The 27,684-nt window shown below is 43.9% G+C and overlaps 1 protein-coding gene across 1 annotated transcript in view; it reads right to left on the bottom strand.

Moving 5' to 3' along the window:
• Positions 1-3,151: 3,151 nt before the first annotated feature.
• The window catches only part of LOC108785694 (pituitary tumor-transforming gene 1 protein-interacting protein-like), a 45,431-nt gene continuing 20,898 nt past the window's right edge, over positions 3,152-27,684 (bottom strand). The window contains exons 5-6 of the mRNA XM_018554818.1: positions 18,184-18,230; positions 3,152-3,238 (exon numbers count right to left, since the gene is read on the bottom strand). Of these exons, the coding sequence (XP_018410320.1) occupies positions 3,192-3,238; positions 18,184-18,230 (94 nt within the window). The 3' untranslated portion in view covers positions 3,152-3,191. The remainder of the gene's footprint in view (positions 3,239-18,183; positions 18,231-27,684) is intronic.

The raw sequence follows: 27,684 nt of genomic DNA, 5'->3' as shown, positions 1-27,684 counted from the left end.
TCTGAGAAGACCCCTCCATATGTTTTTGTGTTCCCATTCACACAGCATACTGTAAAAAAAAAATGTTTAAAGAAAAATGTAAACAGCACTTTTTAAATATTAACATATGCTATGTGAATGGGAACACGTAACAAATATAAAGTAGATGTTATCCCAAATTGGCGGAAATCCACTTTGAAGGGTCTCCATTGTCAAAAACTAAATCTGTATTTCTATATTGAATTTCCATAAGTTCTATCCCACTCCTAATAACCAGGTCCATCTAGAACAGTGTTTCTCAACCTGTGGGTCGGGACCCCCTCGGGGGTCGAATGACGATTTGCCAGGGGTCGACTAGTGGCTCTCGGCCGCCGGGAGAGAAACACTTTCTCCCGGAAAGGTCACGACCTTTCTCTGCTCTGTTTTTTTAAATCGGGGCCCGTCGTAAGTCAGAAAAAAAAACCCCACCATAGGAATGCATAGCTAGATTCCTATTGGCTATTTCACTTTGCAAAAGCCAATAGCAAACTAGCTATTGCACCCGCCCTCTGATGCTGCCAATCAGCAGAGGGGGACCTGAAGTTCTCCATCAGGTCCCCTTCTAGTGATTGACAGCAGCAGAGGGCAGGTGCAATATGTATGTATCCAAGCAAAAAAATATGTAAAACACACCTCCTAGCTATGCATTCCATTTTCCCGGTCCGCAGCTGCAGAGATTGGGAAATGTCTCAGTGCCTGTGATTGGCACTGTCAGCTTCCTGGCGGGCTCGGCACGTGGAGCTGCGAACACGCCCGAGCCCATCCCTATCAGTGACAGTACTGCGGAGTGTGTACCTCATACGTTATATAACCACACACTTTAAATCCAATTCTTCTAGTTCCAGCTGCAGAGCCGGTGCTGTCTTTGCCTTTAGCAGTGGTTCTCAACCTGTGGGTCGCTGTGCTAGGTGAGAGTCCTCAGCTCTCTCCTAGCGCAGCAGTGTCAGTTCTCCTGCCACGCCGCCAGATGTCGCTGCAGCAGCCCGTCATCCCTAAATTTTACCTTTGGGGGTCACCACAACTTGGCAAATGTTACCAAGGGGTCCCGGCCCTAGAAAGGTTTAGAACCACTGATCTAGAAGATTGTAATATATATAAAATGAAGGTGTTATTCTGGTGCAGTAATGTGATTTTATTTTGGTATAGTGATCCTTTAATGAAGTCCAACATTACAAGGTTCTATGGGTTGTGACACATTCCTGCTCTAAAGGGTTTAAAGATATTCAGCCAAATAAAAGCAATTTAGTCTCGGGTGGATAGTGACAATGTAACTAACACTCCTTAAAGTAAGCCTCCGTTTTTTTTTTGCATATCCACCGGAGCAGCAGTGACGCGAAGCTCGGCGAGGTAAGTAAGAAGAAACCTGACCAGCTCGAGACGCTGACTCGAGTATAAGCCGAGGGGGGCATTTTTCAGCACAAAAAATGGGCTGAAAAACTCGGCTTATACTCGAGTATATACGGTATCTAGCGCCAGCAAGCAGTAGATATATGCAAAAAAAATGTAAAAAACAAAAACGCTTTGAAAGAGGTTAAAACTTAACTGTGTCTTCCACGTGCGCTCCCGTCTGAAAATATGAAAATTCTCAGGCGGCGCAAAGCATCTTGGGGCGGGCGCATGCGCAGTTCAGATTTTTGGCCGGGAGACGAGGAGAGACACAAGGTAAGTCTATGGACGCGTGCACCATAAGACGCACGCACATTTTTCTCCTCCTTGTGGGGGAAAACAGGTGCGTCTTATGGAGCGAAAAATAGGGTAAACACAATCCTCAAATTTCAGTCTTAAGTCTTTCTATAAAGACAGAACCCCTATGGAAGGGCTGAGAAAAACCTGGAATCAGCCATCTTGTCTGTTTTTACAAAACATCTAAAAAGGTAAGATTGTTTTTTTTAAAGTTCTTTTTCAGTACGCTGTGTGAACTAGAGGCCACCACCTAAAATTGGTGGAGAAAAGATTGAATGACAAAGGGCGTAGGGGCTTCTTTTCAGTCAGAGCGGTTACATTTTGGAACTTTCTGCCACAAGCAGTAAAATCAGCTGAGAGTATTGAATCATTCAAAAATCAATTAAGATACATTCCTCAGAGACTGCTACATACAGGGGTACAGGTACTCTTAAAAACTAGAACACACACACGTTGAACTCGATGGACCTGTGTCTTTATTCAACCTCAAATACTATGTAATAGGAACACATAACGAACACATGGAGTGTGTTTGACTCAAATTTGACTGCAAAAGTGGAAATAGACTTTAAAGGAAAACTATGGGATCAGTGTTTTTCCCCATAGCTCTCCTCAGTGTCACGGGAGGACATAAACTAGCGTCCTCCCGTGACCCAAAGCTCAGTATACCGCGAGCTACAGCTCGCGGTATACTGAGACCGCCGCAGCCAGGACGGATCCTGACATTATTTTGCAGATAAGATTATTTGTTTGTATTTATATACAAGACAAATAACAGAGACCCTCAGCAATAGCCATTTCATATTTGATAAGATGACCTCAAAGGGTTCTCCACACAAAGGTGTTCAGATTCTGCAGGTTTGCTCTGGAAATGGTAGACCTGCTGTAATCCCTGTGGTCTCTACAGTCTCCCCTGGAGGTTTTTTCCCCCCTTTCTCAATATGGCATAGTCAATATACCAGTATTGGGTGAACTGTTCTTTGAGATCGAACACTAAAAGCCACACAGGACTAGGTCACAGGACTATCACTATACAGCCAGTCACAGGACTAGGTTTCGGAACTTTACACCTCAAAACACTAATTGTTCAGGGGAAAAAAAGAGATTAAAAAAAAAAAGGGAAAACAAAACAAAAAGTACCTTTTAAAAACTAGAAGCATATTCAATGTAAAAAGTATAACCCCCATGACCCCAGGGCTCTGCCCTGCTGAACTTCAAAAACAAAAACCACAAACATGCAAAAAAGAGAAATTCTAAAACAACAAAAAAAGTGACCATTGACCACTGCCCCATAGTTGGTGTTAGAGTGGTTGTAGGAGGAGAATAAAAGTTGACAAAATTCAATAAAAAAATATAAAAGATGATTCACATTTACAATAGAGAACAATGACATCCGCAGTGACATAAATGGCTAAAACAAGGTGATAAAATAAAGTGTAAATCTTCGGCTTCATGCACCAGGACGGAGTGAAGCAAGATATCCTCATGAATTACTCATCGAACGTGCTGTAGGGATGATCCATGTCATGAAGGAGACCTGCAAGAAAGCAAACAAAAAGGCAATTCATAAAAAGAGGCAAAATACAAATCTTAAAGCCCAAGTGTCGGGAAATGAAACGTTTTCCATTGTAGTGGGTCTGCCCCCGCAATGCAAGGGTTAACTGCTTGTCTAAGCCTAGGGGACAGGAAAAAGCAGTTTTACGTACCTGATCCCCGCTCCTACTGTGCTGCTAGACCAGTCCCCGCAGCCTCTTCTCCTCCTCTTCACTCCAGTGGTCTAAGGGCCGCTGCGGTCATCAAGTACAATGCAGGCTCCATAGACCTGCAGTGCACATGAGGATGTCGAGGGATAGTCCACAGCCAGAACGAAAGGGGACAAGAGGAGAGCACCAACCGCAGGGAACCCTAGGCAATAACGAGCAGTTAACCCTTGCAATGCAGGGGCAGTCCCGCTACAAGGGAAATGTTTGAATTTCCTTGCAGCTGGGCATTAACCATTCACGGATTATCAGTTATATTTATTAATACATCATTTAATATTGTAAATACAAGCAAAGCAATGTGACTGAATGTGGCTTGGTATCCCCTGTACAACAGCATTCAGACTGGAACAGAAGTGGCAGGACTGAGAGCCAATCAGGTTAACTATATGCTAATAGGCAGAGAAGGAATATGATGACAGGAGCAGAGACAGGAGTGAGCAGAAATGTGACCTCTTCATGTCCTCTGCTGCTCCTTCCTTGTCAAATCTACAGGCTAGTGTCAGCAGTGTATTTCTTAAGGGCCCATTCACACCATGCGCTGCGCTAATAGCATAGCGTCTGGTGTCCCGGCACAGTGCCGAAGCGCTGATCCCAGAACAACTGAAATGTGTTTGAGTTTTATGGGCACAGCGGGGTGTGAGGCGGTTGTAACGCATTGCATCCTGCTGTGTGTGCTGCTTACTTTTTTGGCTTACACAACGGTGGTGTGAATGGAGCCCATCCGTGACAAGGCAAATTGCCTTGTCTTGCATTGGAGCTGCGCTGGAAACAACGGCCGGCGCAGCGCCAACGCAGATGGTGTGAATCGGCCTGAACTGTACGAGAGAAAGTTGCGTCATCCACATGGATGAGCTGTGTGGCAGGTTTGTGTAAATCTCAGGACTGGAAGGGGAGGAAGAGAGAGAGACAAAGAGGGGGAGGAGGAAGAGAGAGAGAGACTAAGAGGGAGGAAGAGAGAGAGAGAGGAGTTCTATGTATGTAGATATTGGCTTGGAGTAAAGCTCTAAAAACATTATAATTAAAATCCTTTCTTGTAACCATTACAATCAAAATGGTTTTTAACAATTGGGCCTTCTGTGCATTTAGCAGAACTCAACACAGACTGGCTCTGGATCTATTTGTTGGGCCCCAATACACACGTGTGAATAGGCTTTAAAAAAAACAAAAAACACCTCTATTGCTTTTGGGTAAATATGTTTTTATGTAGTCATGTCCAACGTATTGTATGTATTTACTAAGTACATCACTTTGTTTGTTCATAACATTAATAAATACAGAGTGCATCCATTACACAGGAGATGTTGTAGAAAAACAGAAGAAGCTGCTTGCCTTTAGACTGTCTCTTTCAGATTGAAACTCCTTACAGCCTGTTGGAACGGAGCTGAGAGAGTGAGAAGGAAAGAAGGGATGAGTCCCTGCTCTGACCCATTCAGTTGTGTGTGTAATTTCAGCCTGGGCTACAGTGCTCTGTAAATTGACAGTTTCATTGTCACATGTCAGCTCGAACTATGAGGATGAGTGGAAATCACTCGCCTCATAGTTCTCCTTTAAGGGAAGCCAGGTAAACTTGGAAATATTGATGTGATATTTCATACAGGACTTAAGAAAATGCAACTTGTGTGTTTTTTTTTTTAAACATAGTGAAGAACGTATATTCCCCCGAACCCCCCCCCCCCCACTATATATCCACTTTAAGGGACATTGGCTGGGAAATGAGTTTGTGGCTTCCCGCTTTTGAGATCGGCTCAGCGGCGCGATCCAGCTCTGTTTGCATTTCATACATAATGAATCAGATTAGGAGGAAATTGGAGTGAACGGCTCTGTGCATTTTCCATTCTATCAGCTGCTATAAACGCCTCTTACACTCCGGCCGGGGGGGCGGATCAGTGAAAGGCAGGAATCTCCCCTGAACATGAGACGCTTAGAACAGGCGACAAGAATATTATACAGCGAAATATTCTACGGCTTACAAGTCTATTACTGATCCTAAGACAACACTGCAATATACTGAAATCTACTAACTAGAAACTACTTCTGCCGCTGAACACATTGCCAACATCATACTACTCATGTCCTCCCCATACTCCCTTCCTCTTCTAAGCTGCCAAGCACCTCCTTCCCAAGCTCACAGTTGCTGAAACATGTTTCAGCATTTTAATTAAGGAGACGCCATCACTTTGCTCATTTGTCTAAAGTAGAACCCCACGATGTGCAAAAATTAACCCTTGCAGTGGGGCTACTTCTGCACCGGAAGGGTTAACTGCTCAGTTTGGTCTAGGAGCCTGGATAAAGAGAGTATACTAAGCCGATCCTCGGCCCTGCTGCCAGTTAGTGCTTACCTCTCCCTCCTCTGCTCCGGCTATGGCATACTGAAGCGTAATGTACACTATATTGCCAAAAGTATTGGGACACCCCTCCAAATCATTGGATTCAGGTGTTCCGTGAAATTTCCTTGCTACTAAATATTCTGCGGTCACCTGTTAGTGGTATTATAACAAAGTGGAAGCAACTGGGAACAACAGCAACTCAGCCACGAAGTGGTCGGCCACGTAAAATGACAGAGCGGGGTCAGTGCATGCTGAAGCGCACAGTGCGCAGAGGTCACCAACTGTCTGCAGAGTCAATAGCTACAGACCTCCAAACTTCGTGTGGCCTTCAGATTGGCACAACAACAGTGCATAGAGAGCTTCATGGAATGGGTTTCCATGGCCGAGCAGCTGCATCCAAGCCTTACATCACCAAGTGCAATGCAAAGCGCTGGATGCCGTGGTGTAAAGCACGCCGCCACTGGAGTCTAGGGAAGTGGAGACGTGTTCTCTGGAGTGACTTATCACGTTTCTCTGTCTGGCAATCCGATGGACTTGTCTGGGATTGGCGGTTGCCAGGAGAACGGTACTTGTCTGACTGCATTGTGCCAAGTGTAAAGTTTGGTGGAGGGGGGATTATGGTGTGGGGTTGTTTCTCAGGGGTTGGGCTTGGCCCCTTAGTTCCAGTGAAGGGAACTCTTAAGGCATCAGCATACCAAGACATTTTGGGCAATTTCATGCTCCCAACTTTGTGGGAACAGTTTGGGGATGGCCACTTTCTCTTCCAACATGACTGGGCACCAGTGCACAAAGCAAGATCCATAAAGACATGGAGGAGTGAGTTTGGGGTGGAGGAACTTGACTGGCCTCAACCCGATAGAACACCTTTGGTATGAATTAGAGCAGCGACTGTGAGCCCGGCCTTCTCGTCCAACATCAGTACCCGACCTCACAAATGGTCCAACATTCCCATAGACACACTCCTAAACCTTGTGGACGCCTTCCCAGAAGAGTTAAAGCTGTTATAGCAGTAAAGGGCGGGCCAACTCTATATTGAACCCTGCGGGCTAAGACTGGGATGCCATTAAATTTCTTATGCGTGTAAAGGCCGGCGTCCCAATACTTTTTGCAATATAGTGTAAGTGAATTAGACATGATGGTGTCATGGTCCCTAGACCAAAATGAGCAGCTAAACCCTTGCAGTGAAGAAGTAGCCCCAATGCAAGGGTTCATTTTTGCACATTCTGGACTTTAACTGCCTACGGGCCGGCCGTAGTAAAAAAACGGCCGGCCAGGAGCTCGCTAGATCTGAGCGGGCGTCTTTAGACGTCCGCTCAGACACACCCCCTTGCGCGTGCCGCCGGGCGTGCGCGAGCGGCAAATGGCTGCAATTTAAACTCTGTATGTGTTCGCTCACTTCCCGATCTACTGAGCCGACCTGTGACAGTTTCATTGTCACAGGTCGGCTCAGATTACGAGGATAATTATGAGAATTATGAGGAGTGAAAAGCACTCACCTCATAATTCTCCTTTAATGAAGTGCCCTTTATTCCAGTTATAAAGTAAACCATTCATAAATGTGGACAAAGGACACTGGCCATCATAACCTAGAACAGTGCTTCTTAAAGTGTGGGTCGCGACCCCATATGGGGTCCCACAAGTGAACAGGAGGGGTCACGATCTGAATCCCCGGCCAGGACCGCCATCAAGGGGGTACGGCCGGGGAGGCCTGGGCTCGAAACAAGATTTTTTTGTTTTCGTTTAATGTGCAGTGTAGTGTAGTTTTTAAGGTCGCGCCCCCCCCTTCCCCCATTCACTTGGTACCTTCCAGAGCATGTGCGCACAGGAAGGTTTTTGTTTTTTTAACATTGACGGAGCTTTCTTTAACACAGCAGCAGTGGAGCACAGCTGCTGGAGGTAGAGGGGGGGAAGAGGAGAGAGACTCTGACCGTCCGGGGGGAGAGGAGAGAGACACTGACCGATGTTAAGGGGGGGGTGGCAGGAGAGAGACACCGACTGACACTAGGGGAGGGGGTAGACACTGACCGACGCTGGGGGAAAAAGGGGAGAGACACCGTCCGACGCTGGGGTCCCTTAAAAATGTCCTCGCCCAAAAAGGGGTCACGAGTGGAGAAAGTTTGAGAAGGCCTGACCTAGAAGACAGGCGACATCTAGTGGCAGAAATATATCACTACAGCTTTGGATTTCAGGTGAATATTGCAGCAAAAGCTGTTTTTTTCTTCTTTTCAATATGCAAGTCTTTTCACTTAAAAAAAAAAGGAGTGTCATTCAGTTTCAGTTCAAGTCCTTGAAGTGCATTCCCTTTAAATGAAATGAATGAACAGCAATTTGCTCACATTGCAGAGTGTCATCCGTTCCTTCTTGCGTGTTACCTCTATGCCAGCGATCACAGTGGGGAAAACAAATCACTTTGAAGATTTTCTGTTTACAAGTTACTCCAAAGCTGGAGAGGAATCAGCTCAGCTGTTTGCTATTCAAGTCTCTCATTAAAAAATGTCCCCTTTTGCATTTTCATTATAACAGTGTCAGCGTAGCGGAGGGAAATTATGCAGCATTTGTACAGAAATTAGAGACAAGAATTTGTAAAGCCGCAATAACCTACTTTGTAAATCAAACCATGCACATTAAAGGTGTTCTCCAGTCATAACTTAACATTAGGCCTCAACATGCATACAGGGACTCCCTGCTGAAACCTCCAGTTTTTCATCCACCACAGCTGTAGGGCAAGCACACAAGTCCCATCATGCATCTGCATGTCATGTCTGTGACTGTCAAGAGTCTTGCAATGCCTCATGGGACTTGTATTTCCACAGCAGCTGGCGAGCCGAGGTTACCTACCCCTGCTGCAGGGCATCAGTCACCCCTTCTACTCTTTGTCAGTTTGGTGATCTGAGAACCTCTTTTTTCTTATCTGTTTGTAATCCAGAAGAGGTATTCCCAAACACGCCCACTGTAAGCCCTTTGTTGTCTCTCACATACAGAAGGACAGAAGAATATTAATAAATCAAAACCAAGACATTTCTCCTGCTGTCCAATCAAAATTGAGTCCTCCTTTGGAATTTTGAATGTGGATGGCAATACATGTCCCGTCTACAAGTCCCTACAAGTCCAATCATGTATCTGCATCTAGGAGTCACGTCTGTGACTGTCAAGAGTCTTGCATTGCCTCATGGGACTTGTATTTCCACAGCAGCTGGAGAGCCGAGGTTACCTACCCCTGCTGCAGGGCATCAGTCAACCCTTCTACTCTTTGTCAGTTTGGTGATCTGGGAACCATAGGCGTCCCGAGGCGGGGAGACGTCGACGTCACGTGCTGTACCGCTGTTACCTGCCGGCGGCCATCTTGGTGATGGACGCCGGCAGAGAGAGGAGGGGACGTCACTCGGCGGGATAAGGTTGCCGCCTGGTCCCCTCTTCTGTCGAACAACTGTCGGGCTCTTGGTCCTTGACCGAGTGCCGACTTTTCAGAAAGGGGTGACACCAAAATGACTGTCAATCATTTTGGTTTCACCCCTCCATTGGTGTCACCCGGGTGCGGGGTGCACCCCACTTGTTACGCCACTGCTGGGAACCCCTTTTTTCCACCAGAAGAATATTAATGAATCAAAACCAATAAATGTATCAATCACCAAGAAAGTTTGAATGTGGCAATACAAGCAAAGTGTTGGCACGTCAGAAAGCAGGTCCATCCATTGCACATGTGAAGAGCTCTGTGACATCTGGCTTCACTGATTTACATGAATCCAGATTAAAAGGTAAACTGAATTGTGCCCCTTTTTGCCTTACTTTTTTTTGGGTACAGCTTTCAAAGAACAAACCACGTGTATTGCATCTGGTTTCCATGCAGTTGATCTCTTCCCCATTGCTGACTTACCATGCCTTGTTCTGCATGGCGTCTCTTGTGTGGAGGCGGCCATCTTAGTAGAGGCAGGGCTTTGCTTCCTCATGCCAGAGCCTCCAGCAAGGAGAACAGTAAGCAGCTCAGTATAGACATCACCAAATCTCACTCCGAATCTACTGAGACTAGCAGTCAAAGGCAGCAGAGCCTGAGATCTCACGCTGCAGCACTGAGGATATAGGTATAGGTGTGCCTGACATCCTCACATACCAGGAAGTTCTCTGCTATTTTTCAATGAGGAATTTAAGACAAAAAGGGAAAACTTTCAGGATATTGCTTAGGTCAGTGGTAGCGAACCTATGGCATGTGTGCCGCAGAGGCCCCTCTAGTGGCACGCGAGCCTAGGCAGGGGTGTCAAATTCCTATTGCCAGACACCTGGGACATAGTTTTTTTCTACATTTAGCCCTGCTTCAGGGAAACAAGGCTAAATGTACAGCGGGGAAGCCAGTGTTTTAGTGATCCTGGTGATGCTGCCAAGATCACTTGTACTAAGCTTGCCGCTCTGTCGGCAGATTAACATCAAACTGCGCCATGCAGACTGCTGATAACTAGGCGCAGAACCTGTTGATGCAGCCATGTCAGTGACAGTTGCTACTGTGTTTCTTTGTAGAAACACATAAAGGAATATAAAAAAAATTTAATACAATATTTAGAAAAATAAAAAAAAGAGCTTACAAAACCCTATGAAGCCAAAGTCTATTACAACCATTGCTTTTCCTTCCCAGATGACTCTAATGTAATGTGACAAAAGGGCGAATTGCACCAAAATGTCCAGATTTTGGTAATGTTACACAGAATCGCAAATTTGGAACTTCGCTCATCCAAGTGTGCCAAGAAAATATTCCCCACACCATGACACCACCAGTCTGAACCGTTGATACAAGGCAGGATGGATCCATGCTTTCATGTTGTTTACGCCAAATTCTGACTCAACCATCTGAATGTGGAAGCTGAAAATCGAGACTCATCAGAACAGGCAACGTTTTTCCAATCTTTTACAATATTGTCCAATTTTGGTGAGCCTGTGCAAATTGTAGCCTCCGTTTCCTGTTCTTAGCTGCCAGGAGTGGCACCCGGTGTTGTGCTCCAAAGCTCGACGTGTTGTGTGTTCAGAGATGGTATTCTGCATACCTCGGATGTAACGGTTATTTCAGTTACTGTTGCCTTTCTATCATCTCGAACCAGTCTGCCCATTCACCGCTGACCTCTGACATCAACAAGGCATTTTGGTCCACACAACTGCCGCTCACTGGATATTTTCTCTTTTACAGACCATTCTCTGTAAATCCGAGAGATGGCGGTGTATGAAAATCCCAGTAGATCAGCAGTTTAAGAAATACTCAGCACAGCCTGTCTGGCATCAACAACCAGGCCATGTTCAAAGTCACTTCAATCCCCTTTCTTCCCCATTCTGATGCTCGGTTTGAACTTCAGCAAGTCGTCTTCACCACGTCTAGATGCCTAAATGCATTGAGTTGCTGCCATGTGATTGACTGATTAGCAATTTGCGTTACCAAGCAATTGAACTGGTGTACCTAATAAAGTGGCCGGTGAGTATAAATACCTGTAATAAATAATACTTACAGTAGGTGGGAGGGGCTGGGAACACGGGTGTAAATATTATACATGTGCACTCTGATAGGTGCGGCAGTGGGTGCTTCAATCTGCTGCCAGACAATGAAAGTTGAAATATCCAATAAATGGGTCTGGGGAACGGAGAAACACAAATCTGATTTCACGGAGGGGTGCAATTTTAACAGGATGTCCATCATTCTTGTAACAGAACATCTTGCCCTGGCTTTATTCTGCTTTATCCATCTGACCCTCAGATTTTAAAAAAATTTTAATTTGTAAGTCACTGTGGACCGAGGATAAAGGCTGCGGGACTGGCTTTATATAGCCCAATAATGAAACGGGGGAGCTCAGAAACAGGTGCGATCAAGATCATTTCAATGTCTCCGTGTTTGCTCTGATTCCAGGATTTATGAGAAGGCGCTGGCAGACCTTTGCAGTTATTTGTACAGCCTGAGCCTCCTTGTTTAAAGATCGCTCTCTGATACAGCAGCCATGCGTGAACCTATACCTGACATTTTGAAATTGCTTTGCTCTCTTGTTTCCAGGAGCGGCCACAGTCACTAACCATGTGGCAATCTTTATATTGAGTAATCGTTAATATTTCTTGCGGGTCAAGGTAAAATTTGCTGATCGGCTGCACTATGAGAAATGAGAACCTTGATATATATTCGGAGCCGGGTAAACGGTCTTATCTCAGAACATGGGAGGACTGTTTTTTCCCATTTAGCCGTTTATTTCATTTCATTGTATAGTGCCAACTTATTCTGCGGCGTGTTACACAGTATCCTTCACATCTGTCCCTGCTTCAATGGAGTTTACAATGTGTTGTGCCTACCACTGCCATGCTCACACACAAGTCAATTAAGGTAGCGATGGGCTAAATACACAATTTGTGGTGTTCTATCGTGATGGAGGCCACTTTAAAGCTACCAGCGGAGCATATAGGAGCCCAGAGAGAAAATACACTATATTGCCAAAAGTATTAGGACTCCGGCCTTTACACGCACATGAACTTTAGATGAGTGCCATCTCTACCATTAAAGGAAACTTTTGGTAGGCATGGAAGCAACCATTGCTAACCTTCCCTGCCAATTCCAATTTTTGGTGACAATAGTAAGATACTCTTGAAGGGTGAAAAACTTCTAAAGGGATGCCGCTGCAGCTTTCCTCATTAAAACACTAAAAGTCCGCCAACTGGTTATAATGAACACACACACATTCCCGTTCAGGAATCAGTTTGGAAAAGACATGCTGGAACAAACAGAATTTTCATTAGAATAGGTAGAGATCTCAACAAAGTTTGTTAAAATCCTTGCAATGTACATCGATCACCCAGAGGGGGTGATTGTTTTTTTTAACAACAAAAGTGGAGTTGCTCCTTAAAGCAATATTAAACCTTTAAAAAAAAATTGCTATTAGGACACCCACCTTTGCCGGAGGATGTTTCTCTTTTTCATTAAAAGTTCTAAATTCCTCGTTTTCTAGTGGATCCCCGCAGCGCTCTTCCCCCCGCCCTCTGCAGAGGGTGCCTCCATCGTTCTAATGGAGGCACCCGTGCCTGCAGTTGCTGTGTGCGTCCATAGACACACACAGCCCTGTGGCAGGACACGCCCCTTCTCTCTGACCAACACTTTGATGGATGGCAGAAGAAGCCTATGGCTCCTCTGCCATCAGTATCCTCCCACTGCAAACAAGAAGGGCGGGGACCGGAGCATCACTGCGGGACCGGCGGCGGGGATGAGCGTTGCTGACAGGTGGGGGGAGAAAAAGGTTCTGGGCAGTTTTTACCCTAATGCAGAGAATGCATCAAGATAAACAATGCCCAGACCTTAATACTACTTTAAGCTCTCTTCCTCTGATTTTTTATTTAATTGTTCCCAATTCAGCCTTTCTACAATCATTTAAGGTTGTAGCCTAGTGATTAAGGCTATAAAAGGACATGAAGTAACTGGGTGAAGTAATGATCACTGTGGACCTTATGGATAATTGCAGCAGAATGGATAGGCACACGGCCTGAATTTGCTGAAAATGGTCCAGATATACTCCATGCTACACACAATAAGCTTGAGAGATTTGAGATGGTCCCTTTAAGAAGATACAGCACCCTCCCCGCAAAGTCTTGGACTGTGCCGCATTACCCCTCCATGGCAGCCAATCTCAATGTATAATTACCATCTAATTTACACAAAGAAAGCTGGGTCGAAGGAGGGGGAAAAAAACATTAGCTTATTCCCAGTAGACAGGTCTGAGCTGGCATTTTGTGGTTTAATCTTCACAGCATGAGCTAATAAATTTCATCTCATTCTGTCACTCATCTTTATTAAGACAGAATTAAGTTGGACATGTCTCAGGAAAAAAAGCCCCAGAAGAGCAATGTTGTATCTTTACGCTTCCCTGTCCTCAGAAAGCAAATTATTCATTTTACAAAGCAGTTATTTTTGCTGCGCTGTTTGTCATCTCGAAGCAGAGGGAACGGGAAGGTGGAGAAAAGACAAAAAGAAAAAATATAGCCACAAACTTCAAAGGTTGTGCGGACTAGGCGAAAGGCTAATTCTCCAGACTGTAACAAACCGTTCCAAACGCGCCATTCAGATTACCCCGGCGGTATTAAGGAGACACGACGCTTGGCGGCTGACAGTTTAATAAATGCTGTAAGGATTAGACTTGCATACGGATCACTTGCAGGGTTTTAAATATTTGGATTACATTTTTTTAAGAAGAGGTCTGCCGAGAACTTCATGTTTCTAAAGACAGCGAGTTGGTTTTAGAGCTTCTGGAAAGTGGAGTGGTTGCTTTCGGTGAGGGAGCTTTGGCTGCTAGGAATTTTGGCACAGAAATTTTTGGCATGAATAGCTTTTGTGACATGTGGGAACTGAAAAATGAATGCAGAACTCCAGTTTTCTAAATACAAATAAAAAATATGCAGACCAGCATGTGTAAAAAAATTACAAAGCTGCTGCAAAACCCAATCTGGTGCTGCCCCGGTAGAAGGTCAGCTCCTCTGCCAGATGGTGCTCTACTTCAATGTACAATGGTGGTCATTGTTATTAAATGCACTTCCTCCAAAAGCCATCATGAACACACCCCCTGAGGGACCTCATTATGTCGGTGTTCTATCGAATTCTCCAACTCGTCGAGACCTCCAACTCCCGTCAGTGCGCCTGCGCAGCCACCCAAGTGAAGTATCAAGCTATACAATCTGTGGCAGTGCGCTTGCTCGGGCACCCGATGCCACAAGCACCGACGGGAGTTGGAGAACTCGATGACAAATTGGAAGATGCACAGGCGCACCTATGGCAACTGGAGAACTCAATGAGGATTGCAAAATTGTGATGGCTGGCGCAGGAGCGCCATCTCGTCAAAATCTACAACGAACGTGACGTCACGAGTTGGAGATCTCAACGAGTTGGCCACCTCGACAGAGCACCGGCCTGGGCTTACTGTATTACTGTGCTGAACAATTTTCAAGCATCATTACGGGAGCTCAACACATTGCTGTGATGGACCCTACTGAAGAAGGTTTCAATCATGTCCTTGTGCCTAGTTTGACCAAAGCATTATGCAAGACGTGATTTAAAGTTGGCCTGCTGTCATATCAAATGGATGTCATTTAATGGGTGTGAACAATAAATATCCAATCAGCTCACAAAGTAATAGTGATATCACTGCCTTATTCTATGCCGCATGGAAAAGGTGTAAATGGGTGACAACAGAAACCAATCAAGATTCTACCTATTTTTTATATCCTCACTAAAAAACTGGTTACATTAATTACAAGAATGACCACCTCTTACTACTTGAACACTGAATAGCCCTTGACTAGCAGGCTACGACGCCTGTATGTATTGCATGCTAAATTTGACTAATGTACACCTTTTAACTCTTCCCACCCTAATCTCTATATTCATATTCCCCAGCATGATGCCCTGTGATGGGGATACGTTAGCAAACATCACTCTTTGAAAGCCGCAAGCCGACACTTTGTGCAGCTACCGGCTCTCAATCCTGTTTTTCACTGACTGTTTGCTTCCCAATGATGATCAGGACCGAATCAGAGTTGTTCCCGAAATGTGATCACTTTGTCAGCTATAACAGTGATCATATGCAGCCTGGAGGCTTAACTGGCAAAAAAAGCCTTCAGCCTACAGATAGCACTGCAGTCCGAAGGTGGTAGTATTCATCTGGTTAATGCTGTAATTGTCAGATACAAATACAATATTACATAAATGATTAGAATACAGAAGATAAAACAAAAAATGTTACACTGCATATTAATTACATTTTCAACCCATTATAAAACAGAGCAGGCTTTTTATTAAAACATTGTACCAAATAAAAGCTTCTAAAAGTATACAAAATGATTTAGATATGCAAATTATCCTGCATTATTGACAAGTTAACTGATGCATGCAGACACTGCCAAATTCAATTGCCTCTGGTCACAAAAGGATTAAAGTGCAGCTCCAGTGGATTTTTTAATATCAATTTTGGATAGAAAGGGGAGAATGGTCTGTTAAATTACTATTGCTGGAGGTCCACACCGGGTAGATTTCCCTCACCATCCCGAACCAAAGGAAGGCAAGAGGAAACCTTCCAAAAGTGAGAAATCCCATGTTTGACAGCTGTTATTGTTCCAATTGAAAGTTTTCCCAATTGAAAGTTCTCCCCTCTACTCCTGTTCCTGGGACAACTAAAATTTGACATTTCCTCCTTATTTCTGTCCCAGGTGGGATTTTTCCATATGGGGACATAGGCAGTAATGAAATGCGGACGGATTCCCCTTTTCCACCGAATTTCCTCTTCAAATGCTACTTTGTTTAAAAAAAATGAAAACTGTTTTGGTGTTCCTCATGCCTGGTTGATACAGGGTCAGCAGCTTACGGTTCTAGAGTCATCACTTCTTTAGTCCAGCTACCAGCCACTGCTGTCTCCAGCAAAAATCGGACAACTGAAAAAATAATTCATGAGGGGAGATGAAGAAAGGCAGACAACCTGCCACTCACTAAGAGAAAGCATCCCCAGCACCCCACCTGTGTGCTTGCTCCTTCCCCATGATATTAGGGCTACAAGCTTGCACATCTAGAGGAATGCTGGGGAAAAGGGGCTCTTTCCTATATCTTCTCAGGCATTATACAGGAAATTTCAGCTGGAGCAATATTGGGGTTTCTAGTTGAGCTCTCAAGATTATATTTGCTAATGTTTTACATTTTCCTGGGATGTAATAAAGCAGCCAAGATATTTTAACAGTGCTCTTATTCTTTAAAGTCCAGCTCCTGAACCCAGAAGAGATGATATACGAATATAGACCGCACATAGTCAGGACAGTGTTCAGTTAAATGTTGGGAAATAGAAACCGAAATCTGCTGAGGTCACAGTTTTTACCCTGATAAACATGGCTAGTTCTGATTGCTTAGCAGATGTTTTACATTTTCCTTTCATGTCCCAGAGTGCTGGCAGAACAGGTCATCAGTCTGAGGAGATAATCATCTCATAAGCAAACAAATAACCTCGGCACAGAAAGCACAGGGTACACTGTACAGGATCGGAGTGCCCTTCATACAGCACATTTCTAATTACCCGTATATTTTTCCTTTCTTCCACTAACGAGGCTAAGGGTCAGCGGAACAGAGTTTCTTCTTTAGACTGTGGCATCATTTTGTTTTGTTTCCAATTCAAAAAGATAAAGGGCACCCCAAAGGTCTCCTTTAAAGGCTAGATGAAGTTTCACAAAAAGTGTGCTCCTTATCAATTTTCTCACTATACGTACCGACCTCAGAAGCAGACCAACCCATCTTGACCTGCTCAGGGTTGGAGAAGTGTCTAAGTCCTGCAGTAGTACTGGCATTTTGTAAAATATTATGCCTATGCCGGACCTGGTCATAGAGAATCAAGGATTTGTCTCCAATTTGGCACATGCTACCTGGAAATAATTTTTTACGTCCAGTGTGGACTCATGCGCCATACTTTAAGAGTCAATGGGGGGAGGGGTGGGCATATAATGCTCCAGTCTTGGGCAGATCAGACAGTAAGAAGAAGGGGTAAATATTAGGGATGCACCAATACCGATATTAGCATCGGCGTCGATATCGAGTATTTGGGTGAGTACTCAGACTCGCCCAAATGCTCCGATACTGGAACCTCTGGTCAGAGGGAGATTTCCTCTGGCCGGCAATACCGCAAGGGAACATGGAGCCGACTTCCCAACCAATCGGGAAGCCGGGTGGCGGGTAATGACTTGATGCTGTTTGGCTGGCTCAATGCTGATTGGCCAATCAGCATCGAGCCGGCCAAACTGCATGGAGCCGGCATCCCAGGCAATCAAGAAAGTGATCTGTGGGTAATGTAACTGGTAGAAAGTCACTCCCCCATCCAGAAACGTTTGTAGTCAATCTTCTTTATTGACCATCAAATTGTCACATAACTTAAGCGATGTTTCGAGACTGTCTGGTCTCTTCTTCAGGCAAAACACGCCACGTGACTTCCTGATTGGCCGGGAAGCCAGTTCAGTGCTGGCAAAAGTACCGTTATCGGCGAGGACCCATAAATAAAGATCGGTACTCATACTCGATACTGAAAAACTGGTATTGGTGCATCACTAGTAAATATCAAACAAGCCAGGTGGACCTCAGCTCTCACCTACATCCACCAGGAATATTAAGGAATCACCACACAACCAGACAGTTGAAAACCTTACTCTTATTACAAGTCACAGGATACAGTTCTTATGCATTTCAGGCATAAACGTTTTTCTTAAAGAGTAATTACCAACGCAGCATTGTGAAACCTCCAACTTTTTTTTTTAACCCAGCAATTATTTAAAAGGGATCAAGGATGGCGGGGAGATCAGCTTTAATTGTCAGCGCTCTTTGGACTCAAATTGCCAAATACATAAAAAAATAAACCAAAATAAAAACATACCATATTTCTTCCGGATCTCATTATGTTTTATGGTCCTTTCATTCTTCCTGCAACAGAAAGTTAAACACAAAATCAGACAAGGGTACCAAGTGACATGTATAATGCATACAGCATAAAGCTCTTAGCTCATATTCTTCTTTTATAAAGTACTTAGAAAAAGAGCTCAAGTGTGTATAAACCAAAAGTAAACTCTTATTTGCTCCCTTTTGGTCTGTTAAAATATACCATTGATTTATTACATCCGTTTTACATACCTACATACCTGTTTATCCTGCCTGAAGCAATGTTATCATCCCTGCCCAGTTCACTTGTGAACTACAAAACACCTCCATCCTGCCACTTTATAGATCACTAGTTCGGCCTCATCTGGAGTTTGCAGACTTGTACACACGCATGCACATGCAGAATCACATGCATACACGCAATAGGTTGAACTTGATGGACCTGTGTCTTTATTCAACCTCAAATACTATGTAAATAGGTTACAGAGCTGAGGAGGTCGGAAGGTGCTCTGTCGTCTTATAACAGTTCCTGTCCTAGGGTGACAGTGCCGATCCTCCAAAGATACAGGTAAAAATAAGGGAGGAAAAGCCATAAAATAAGAAAACAACAAAGCCACCACATCTAAGTACTTGGAACCTTCATTACAGGTGAAACTCGAATAATTAGAATATCGTGCAAAAGTTCATTTATTTCACTAAAGCAACTTAAAAAGGTGAAACTAATATATGAGATAGATTCATTACATGCAAAGCAAGATAATTCAAGCCTCAATAGGTTGAACTTGATGGACCTGTGTCTTTATTCAACCTCAAATACTATGTAAATAGGTTACAGAGCTGAGGAGGTCGGAAGGTGCTCTGTCGTCTTATAACAGTTCCTGTCCTAGGGTGACAGTGCCGATCCTCCAAAGATACAGGTAAAAATAAGGGAGGAAAAGCCATAAAATAAGAAAACAACAAAGCCACCACATCTAAGTACTTGGAACCTTCATTACAGGTGAAACTCGAATAATTAGAATATCGTGCAAAAGTTCATTTATTTCACTAAAGCAACTTAAAAAGGTGAAACTAATATATGAGATAGATTCATTACATGCAAAGCAAGATAATTCAAGCCGTGATTTGTCATAATTGTGATGATTATGGCTTACAGCTCAGCTTAACTGCAGAAAAAAAAACCTGCAAGGAAACTGCACGGTATCTAAAAATGGTGTTAAAGGCCTGGAGGAGTAATCGGTAACTTTCACGGTCAAGTAGCACAAAGCAGCAATATATTCTCCGCATAAATTTCAATCTCCCAAGCGTCGCCCTCCCGTGCAGAAGCTTCTCCGGACAAGAGACTCCGCAAATCACAAACTGACACATTGGCCGTTTTACCCAAAGTGCAATTTTGTGTCTACCGGTGCTGAAAAGAGCGTTTTTCCAGAGGCCGCCGCCGCGAGCACCCAATAAGTCACCTGGTTTGCTGATCGTCGTATTAATTTGCAAGCTTGGCGCAAGCATTATTTTCCTATTCTCCGAAATACCATTGTAATAACATTGTACAGGAGTCATTGAGAGGCGGGGTAGAAAGGTGCAGATTACAATGACTGAATGTAATCTTACACCCAATTATGGCTACGACGCCGACGCTGATGGAGTAACGTGTCGTGTAATTAACGTGTTTGCAAAAATGATTGCATGAATTATTAACTTTCCCGTTTTGCATATACAATCACATTAACTGCTGCAGACACAGAAAGACATAAAGAACGATATTAATTAAAGAGAAAAAATTAACGTAAAATTGATTTTTAAATCATTTAAAAACGCCTTTGCGTTTTGTCGCTTTTTTTTTTATTACATGAGGATTTTTATAAAATGTCATTGGAAAGTTAGTTTTGCGAGGCAAAAATTATTTCAACATTCTTAAAGGGACACGCAATGGCAATTCGACTTCTAGAATGGTGTTACCATTTTAACATAGAAGCAATTTTAGACCTCGTTTTTACAGTTTTACTTGCTTGCTGTTACAGTGGTGTAGTGGTTAGACCCGGCCAGGTCACTATCTGCAAGGAGTTTGCATGTTCTCCCTGTGCTGGTGTGGGTTTTCTCCGAGTACTCCGGTTTCTTCCAACACTCAAAACACATGCTGGCAGGTCAATTGGCCCTCATATGTATGCATGTGAGATAAGGACCTTAGGCTGTAAGCTCCTTGAGGGCTGGGACTGATGTGAATGTGCTCTCATGAAAACCCCAAGAACCCCAAATCCACAACCTCAAAAGAGTAGATTATTACATGCAATCAATAAAACAAGGATTGTACATAGAACAATATTGCACCTCTGAAAAGTACAAGCATGCATATGTACTCAGTACTTGGTTTGGGCCCCTTTTGCAGCACTTACTGCAATTACTTTTGCACGATATTCTAATTATTCGAGTTTCACCTGTATTTCTATGTTGAATTATCAGAAGTTCTATAACTTCATACGTTCCATCCAGGGACGTGCGGTCAGGGGAGGCAGTGCCTCACCTAGTATTATAGAGGAAAAAGCTGTCAGCTTCAGACTTGACTTTTTCTCCATTCAGATTGGCTTCTAGCAGGTTACACAGCAGGGAAAATCTCCTCACTGTGTAACCTGTCATGGACGGAGCGCTGCCTGTTAATTTGAGTACTTTGTTGAAGCTTTTGAATTTGTATTATTTAATTTTTTTTATTTTTCATGAATATACCTCTTTAACCTCTTGCCGTCCGCCCGTTGCTTGCAAAAAAATAAATATAAATAAAAAAAAATAAGTCACATATAAAAAAAAGGGGAAAAAAACCCACCAAAATGTTTAAATCCCCCACGTTTACGCACATATAAAACGTAAATACGCGTCCGGTGCACCAGCGCGCGAAAACGACAATTGCGCTACACACGTTACATATTGCCGCGAACGTCGCAGTGAGAGCAATCATTTTAGGGCCATCAATCACTGATAACACTAAACTGATGAGCGGTAACAGCTTTTAAAGCGTCGCCTATGGCCAATTTTGGGTATTATCGTTTTTTGAGGTTTCGCGCGCGCACGCAATTTTAAGGCTTGACATGTTTGGTGTCTTTTTACCCGACGTGACCCCGTCTTTTATATTTTACCAAAAAATTGGGTAATAATAAATGTTTTATCATTTAATATAGGGGAAACTGTCTTTTTTTAAAATTTCAGTAATTTTTCCTTAATATAGTAAAAAAATAAAAACCCCAGTGGTGAATAAATACCACCAAAAGAAAGCTCTATCTGTCCCCAAAAAAGGGTATAAAATTCATTTCAGTACAGCGCTGCATGACGGATTAAATGTCAGTCAAAGTACCGCAGCGCTGAATACTGAAAAATGGCCTGGATGGGAAGGGGGTTTAACACCGCGCAAAGTAAACCTGTGCTTTGCCAGTGCAGGAATCAGACAGGTTCAACTTAATATTGGCCCTTGCTCACGTTGATGACTGAAAGAGAAATACCTGGTACTTCCCTGTATAGGCAGCATGTGACTTACCCGTCTTCCTCCCATGTGACTGCTCCAGCGATTGGCTGCTCAGACACCCTACCTTGTCATATGGGGGCGGCCCCCCATGTGTAAGCTTTATGTCATGACTTGGCCCTTACACAGGGTTTCCTTTAATTGCTCCCAGTAGCTGAATGGAGAGACAGCGCAAAATTGGTAGTTAAAAACTGCTGCGGGAGTCAGCATTAAAGTGCACCTGATCTGCCCTGCATGGAAGAAGCACAGCCAACCTTAAACTTTTATTTCGGACGGATGGTCCCGTCTAAATCCCAATGGAACTTTCAGTTCCAGGTATATCAAAACAAAAAGTCTGCAAAGTCTTACAGTTCATTTTCTTTAGAAAACAGAGTAGAAACGCCTGTCCACTGCCAGCATGCTTTATAGAAGGACCCTTGCTCTCTGTGTGGAACCAGTAGTCTCTCTGCATAGGGCTGACATACCACCTGCTGTGCTGGAACTATACAAAGCCCATGCTCTTTGCAAATTGGAGAGTTCTAGTTCTGACACAGTAGAGGGGTGTGTCAAAGCTCTGAAGAGAGACCACTGCTTCTCCACAGAGAGCAAGTGTCCCCCTACCATCTTGGCAATGGACAGGCTTTTCTACCCAGGCTGTGGCTGCCTTCTGAAGAAAACAGGCTGTAAGACTTTGCACAGCTTTTGTTATGATGCACCTAGAATGTTTTAGACTGAAGGTTCAATTGAGCATTAGGTACTTTTTTTTTAAGGCACTCTATCTGCTAAATAAATAGAAAACTTTCTTCGGATCCTTTATTTTGATTTAAAACCACCTTACTTTCTTATGCGGATCATAACCAGCTCAACAACTTCTGTCCCTGGGTGCATTCTGGGAAATATCACTACATTTGTAAGCGAAGCAACAGCACTGCATTGGCGTAAATATTGCTGTTTATTTAAAGCCCGTCATAATTTGTACTCGGAATTTACAATATTGTCAGATTAAAAGCTCTCGAACATTTTTTCACACTGGGTGCTGCTGAGATTAGTCTCCGATCTCGCCTGTAAATAAACGATACGGGGAAACAAGTCAGGTTTAATGAATTAGCAGAAGGTGGTGGTGCGCTTTCAGAGAGTATTACGCCTGATGCAAATCTATAACATCCCCCTGACATGGAGTTTTTAATGAATTTTTGATATATATTCAGAACAAATGGGAGAGACTATAAAACAAGCTTCAAAGAACAATCTGCGGATCTTCCGGCACTGTTTTTACTGAGAAACTTTTTTTTCTTATATTTACTTGGAAAGATTTGTACTTGTTTTGTTCAGGATTTATTTCCAGTATTATCCTTAAATGAGAGCACGGAGGTCCATAAAACTGAACTTCAACCAAGCAGTCAAAACACATTGTAAATACAAATGCGTTAATTTTTTGACTTGCTAAAAGGTTTACAATTCTGTTCAGGTTCTTCTGTGATTCGCACAGACCTGCCACAATAACTCAGTACTGCAGCTTTGCAGCTTCTTGTTACTGCCCCGCTGGAACCTGCTCAGTGCAGTTCCTGTACCTCGCGTTCCGGTGCAGGCGATCGCACTGTGGGCGGGGGGGGCGTGTCTGTGGTGCCATTGACATGAATAGCACTGACACACCCCCTTCCACCCCTGAACGCTAGCATGCTTAATCTATGCGAACCAGTGCGTTCCGGGCTTGAATCGCACTGGATATGGTGCCACTAGGCCCTCAATGTGGCAAAAATACAAAAACTAATGTGGAGAGTCAGCAGGGCTGAGAGCAAAGAAGGGGTTAACTTGGGAGGGCAGGTACTTCCCCTACAGCCCTTCCTGTTAAAAGGTAACACAGGTGAGAGAGGAGTGGGGAAGCTGAGAGACAGACAGAAAGGTCTGTGTGGCTGCTCAGAAGCAAGTGGACTCTATCTTGGTGAGATCACCTAAACGCACTACGCAGTGCAGTCTTATTGAAGGACTTTATCTTTGCTGAGGAAAGCCTTTTACTTTACTGTTTTGCTGAAGAAAGCTGTTTGTTGTTACCGCTGGATGAAATAAAAACCGTTTATATCGGACTGTGTTGAAGACGCATGTGTACCTCTGGGGCTCCCCACACTAAATATTAAATCTCTATCTCAAACAATTGCCTTTGTAAATAAAACAACTGCAGCGCTTTCAACACAGACATGGTCCACCATTATCATCATAACCAGCACTGAGAATACCATGTAGCCATCACAGGAATGCATAAGACAGGAAGTGGATGCAAGCAGACCAGCAGCACCAAAATGCAGTATTTTTTGTTTATAAAAACCAATCCTTAGCAATATAGTCATCATTAATTTCAAACCCTGCAAGCTTGGCACATGAATGTGATGGCATGTGATGACTGTACATGTTGCTCAATTAGAGGAAACGCTGGCTCTCGGCATTGGTCAAGCGGCATCTGCCGAAGAGGTGGATCACCGCTAAGCCAGAGATGATGACCGGTCACACCTGCCTGAAAGTTAATTCCCCCAAGCAATTTTGGAAGAGCATGCATTAGCAATACCTTAGCATTGGTGTCAGGGATACCGGCACAGGTACCCACACAGCCAGACCAAACACTTATGACCACACCGGACAGGGCAGAATGTTTTATATACACCAGACAGGGCAGAATGTTTTATATACAGTTTAATCAACAGCAAACTAAACAACACCCAAAAGCAAACATAAATAAGTAACATCAACCAGACTACTAGCAGGTAAAGGCAACAGGAGGAAAGGCAGGTAATGGCAACAAGAGGACAAGCAGGTAATGGCAACAAGAGGAAAGGCAGGTAATGGCAACAAGAGGTATCTAGGCCTGCAAATGGGTAACCGGGCCCGGGACACAAACAGGGTACAGGACTGGTAACAGGACTCTGGACGGAAAGCAGGATTCTCCGGAACTGGGGACTCAGGGTTCAAGTTTCAGGAAACGATACTGAGCCATCATCCTGACTGCAGGGAGGGTTTAAATATCCTCCCAGGAAGCACCAGGTGATGGCTAAGTACTGGCAGCTGGGAAACACCCGCAGGTGAGCACTGGAGCTGCAGGTCTCAGCTCCTGCGCCACCTAGAGGCGCTCTGGATCCTAACAATTGGTCACATGACAGACGTAGGATTCCGGGCTAAAACAGCAACACTTTCCATTATCAAGCGTAGAAGATTTCAAATTAAAGCTCCCCTACATTTTGTGTTTAGGTCTGCTATAAAAAAGTCAATTTTCTTTGTTGCCTTCCGGTTATTGGAATGCTACCGCCAATTCTCTAAGAGCCCCGTGTGCATTTGATCAGTTGCCCCAGGCACACAAATCCACTCCGCAGCATTACGCCATCAGGCATGAAAAGGTTTTCTTATATCAACACTTGAGCTGTGAATAAACAGAACAGCAGGGCTTGAAATGGGGACAGAACAGCGACTGCCATCTGTTCCTGCGAGTCGCTGTGTACGACGGTAATCATTATACAGGGTAAGTAATACTCAGGAACTACTCATTTTTATATTGTTAAGGCGCACTGTCCATCGCGGTAATGGGCACCAAATCACATTGTGGCAGGTGCAGACTGAACGCATCCATCTTCTATTATGTTTCTGTAAATAAACATTAAACACTCGTAGCTGGGCCGACACGGCGGACACCATCTGATCTATTGCTGCATCTACGAGCTGTAATTTTTGTTTTCCTTTCTATTTCTCTGAAATTTTTGAAAATGGAATCACAGTTGCCCTAAAACTAGATAATACAGTTGCAACACAATCCATTATATAATGTTTCATGATTAAAAATGACTATGCCACTTTAGTCTGCAGCTATAGGATGATGATAATAATAATAATAAAAGAAATATAGATTTTACTTTGGTTTTACAAACAGAGCCCGCCGCCCTCCTCCCCCCTCCCCCTTGTTCGTGCTTGCCGTTTCTTCAAAAAATCCTGCTTGATCTGCTTTTTTGTTGCCTTCCCTGGTTCTTCAAATAAAACCAGTGTATCCCATATTTTATTTTAGACTCCGTACCATCATCATCTGGGTATCAGGTGGGAGGGGCTGACAGGGTGCTGTACATAGAATTCTGAAAAGATTAGATCAGATTGTAAGCTCTCACGGGCAGGGCCCTCCTTACCGTCTTGTCTTGAATTGTATTGTGATTGTAATGTCTTCCTTATATCGTAAAGCACTGCGCAAACTGTTGGCGCTATATAAATGATGTAGAATAATAATAATAATCACCGCACACGGTCTCACTACTCCTTTCAAGAATCCTCCACCCAGATGCAAGCAGTGGGCTGGCTCTTGGGAGGAGTTATGCAAATATTCATAGACGCAAAACTCCATCGTCTGCATCCCTCATCTGTACTGCTTTTAGGAGTGATGACTGGTGGATCCAGAAATGCAGTCTGTCACCATTCCGACCAGTTGCCTTTTCAAGAGGCCATCATCCCACTGTAGTATTTTGCATGCTGAGAGGACCCTGCCTCTGGACAGCCAATAGGAAGTGTCCACATTACCCAGGCAGTGATGTGGACATCCTTAAAAAGAGCCCTCTATAGAAGACTTGGGACCTGGCGTGACCACATATTTAGGTATTTTGGGCATTTACTAACGTAACTAACCCATTGATTATATGGGGGGCTGTCAACTTTAAACCATATGCTGGCCCCTGTAAAAGCCCTGGCAGTGTTTTATGGTTTGCTCAGCCCCCATTGACTGTCATTGCTGGACAGCTTGGCCTTCCTGTAGATATGGAGAATTACATCTTATGTCATCTATTGCTATGCTATTATGTTATCATGACTGATATTAACAACAGACAGCTACTACCGGTAGAATACAATATAATTCACTTTAGTGGTCCTTTAAGGAAGAATTTTTCACTGGACACCAACAATGAAAGATCTGAGTAAGTGCAATGAAACATTTAGCTAGCTACAGGTCAGGGGCAGGTAAAGATTAGCATATAGCTTGTGCAATGTATAAAGCTGATCTGAAAGGGATTTTCTTTTCTTGCTCAAAAATCTAAAAAGTCTACCTGTTGGGATATTTGTTTATGAATGTTTTATAACAGAAGGCTTCATGCTGCATCTGGTCCACTGTGGAGCACCACTGCACCTCCAAAACCTGGGGTACAAGCAACAAGCGGCTTTTTGGTTACACGCTTTGTTCCTGCCCCCTTCAGCTGGTTAGTGAGGATACACTGCACAGTGATAGGCAAAAGAAAGGTGAATGGAATAAAAGACAAGGCCAGTGACTGCGAAATGCCTGGGGTTTTGGAGGTGCAGTGTCTCCAATACTACTGAAGTGCACAGGGTGTAGGTATTATGCCCTGACCTTCTGCCCCGCTGTAGAAGCTGCTGCTGTGAAAACAAATGAACCATCGGACACAGGATTTATAAAAGTACTGATTCAATGTGAGAAAGAAAAATATAAATTGCACAACATTGTTACTTTTGCATCTCCTCGGTTTCATTCATCTGCAAATTAAAAAGAATTAGCTTGGAAGAGCTCACACTCTCCCGACAAGACTGCAAGACTCTCTTTGAAACCACCTGGTCCCAATGGATCACTTTCAAACTCACCCCCCAATACTTAAATTTGCTGTACTGATCGATCACCCCTTTGTTATTTCTGTTCAATGATGCCTCCACAGACCCTAGTAGCAGGGGTGGGTCTATCTGTAACCTCGGTTCTTGATCGTCAATGTGACCCCAAGGTCCCTCTGTTACATATACTTATGTGCATATGATACCAATGTGTTGCAGTACGCCTCCAACACCTCTCCCCCCTAGCCTCCCACCGCCCCCCCCTCGCTCTGTTCCTATCACTACTTTTCCGTGCCCCCTTTTATTTCTTCTTGCTATTACCGGGTCTTTCCTGGTACTTCTCCTTATTCTTGAACACCTAGGTCCAGTTATGGCTGGCCTCTGATTTAACCAAGATGTATACTGTTGTCTAAGATTATTTCTGTGGCTTGTGGACTGTCCCAG

The sequence above is a fragment of the Nanorana parkeri genome, unplaced genomic scaffold (genome assembly GCF_000935625.1).
Source record: "Nanorana parkeri isolate BGI_ZX_2015 unplaced genomic scaffold, ASM93562v1 scaffold174, whole genome shotgun sequence".
NCBI lineage: Eukaryota > Metazoa > Chordata > Amphibia > Anura > Dicroglossidae > Nanorana > Nanorana parkeri.
This window is presented reverse-complemented; position numbering and strand designations above follow the sequence as displayed.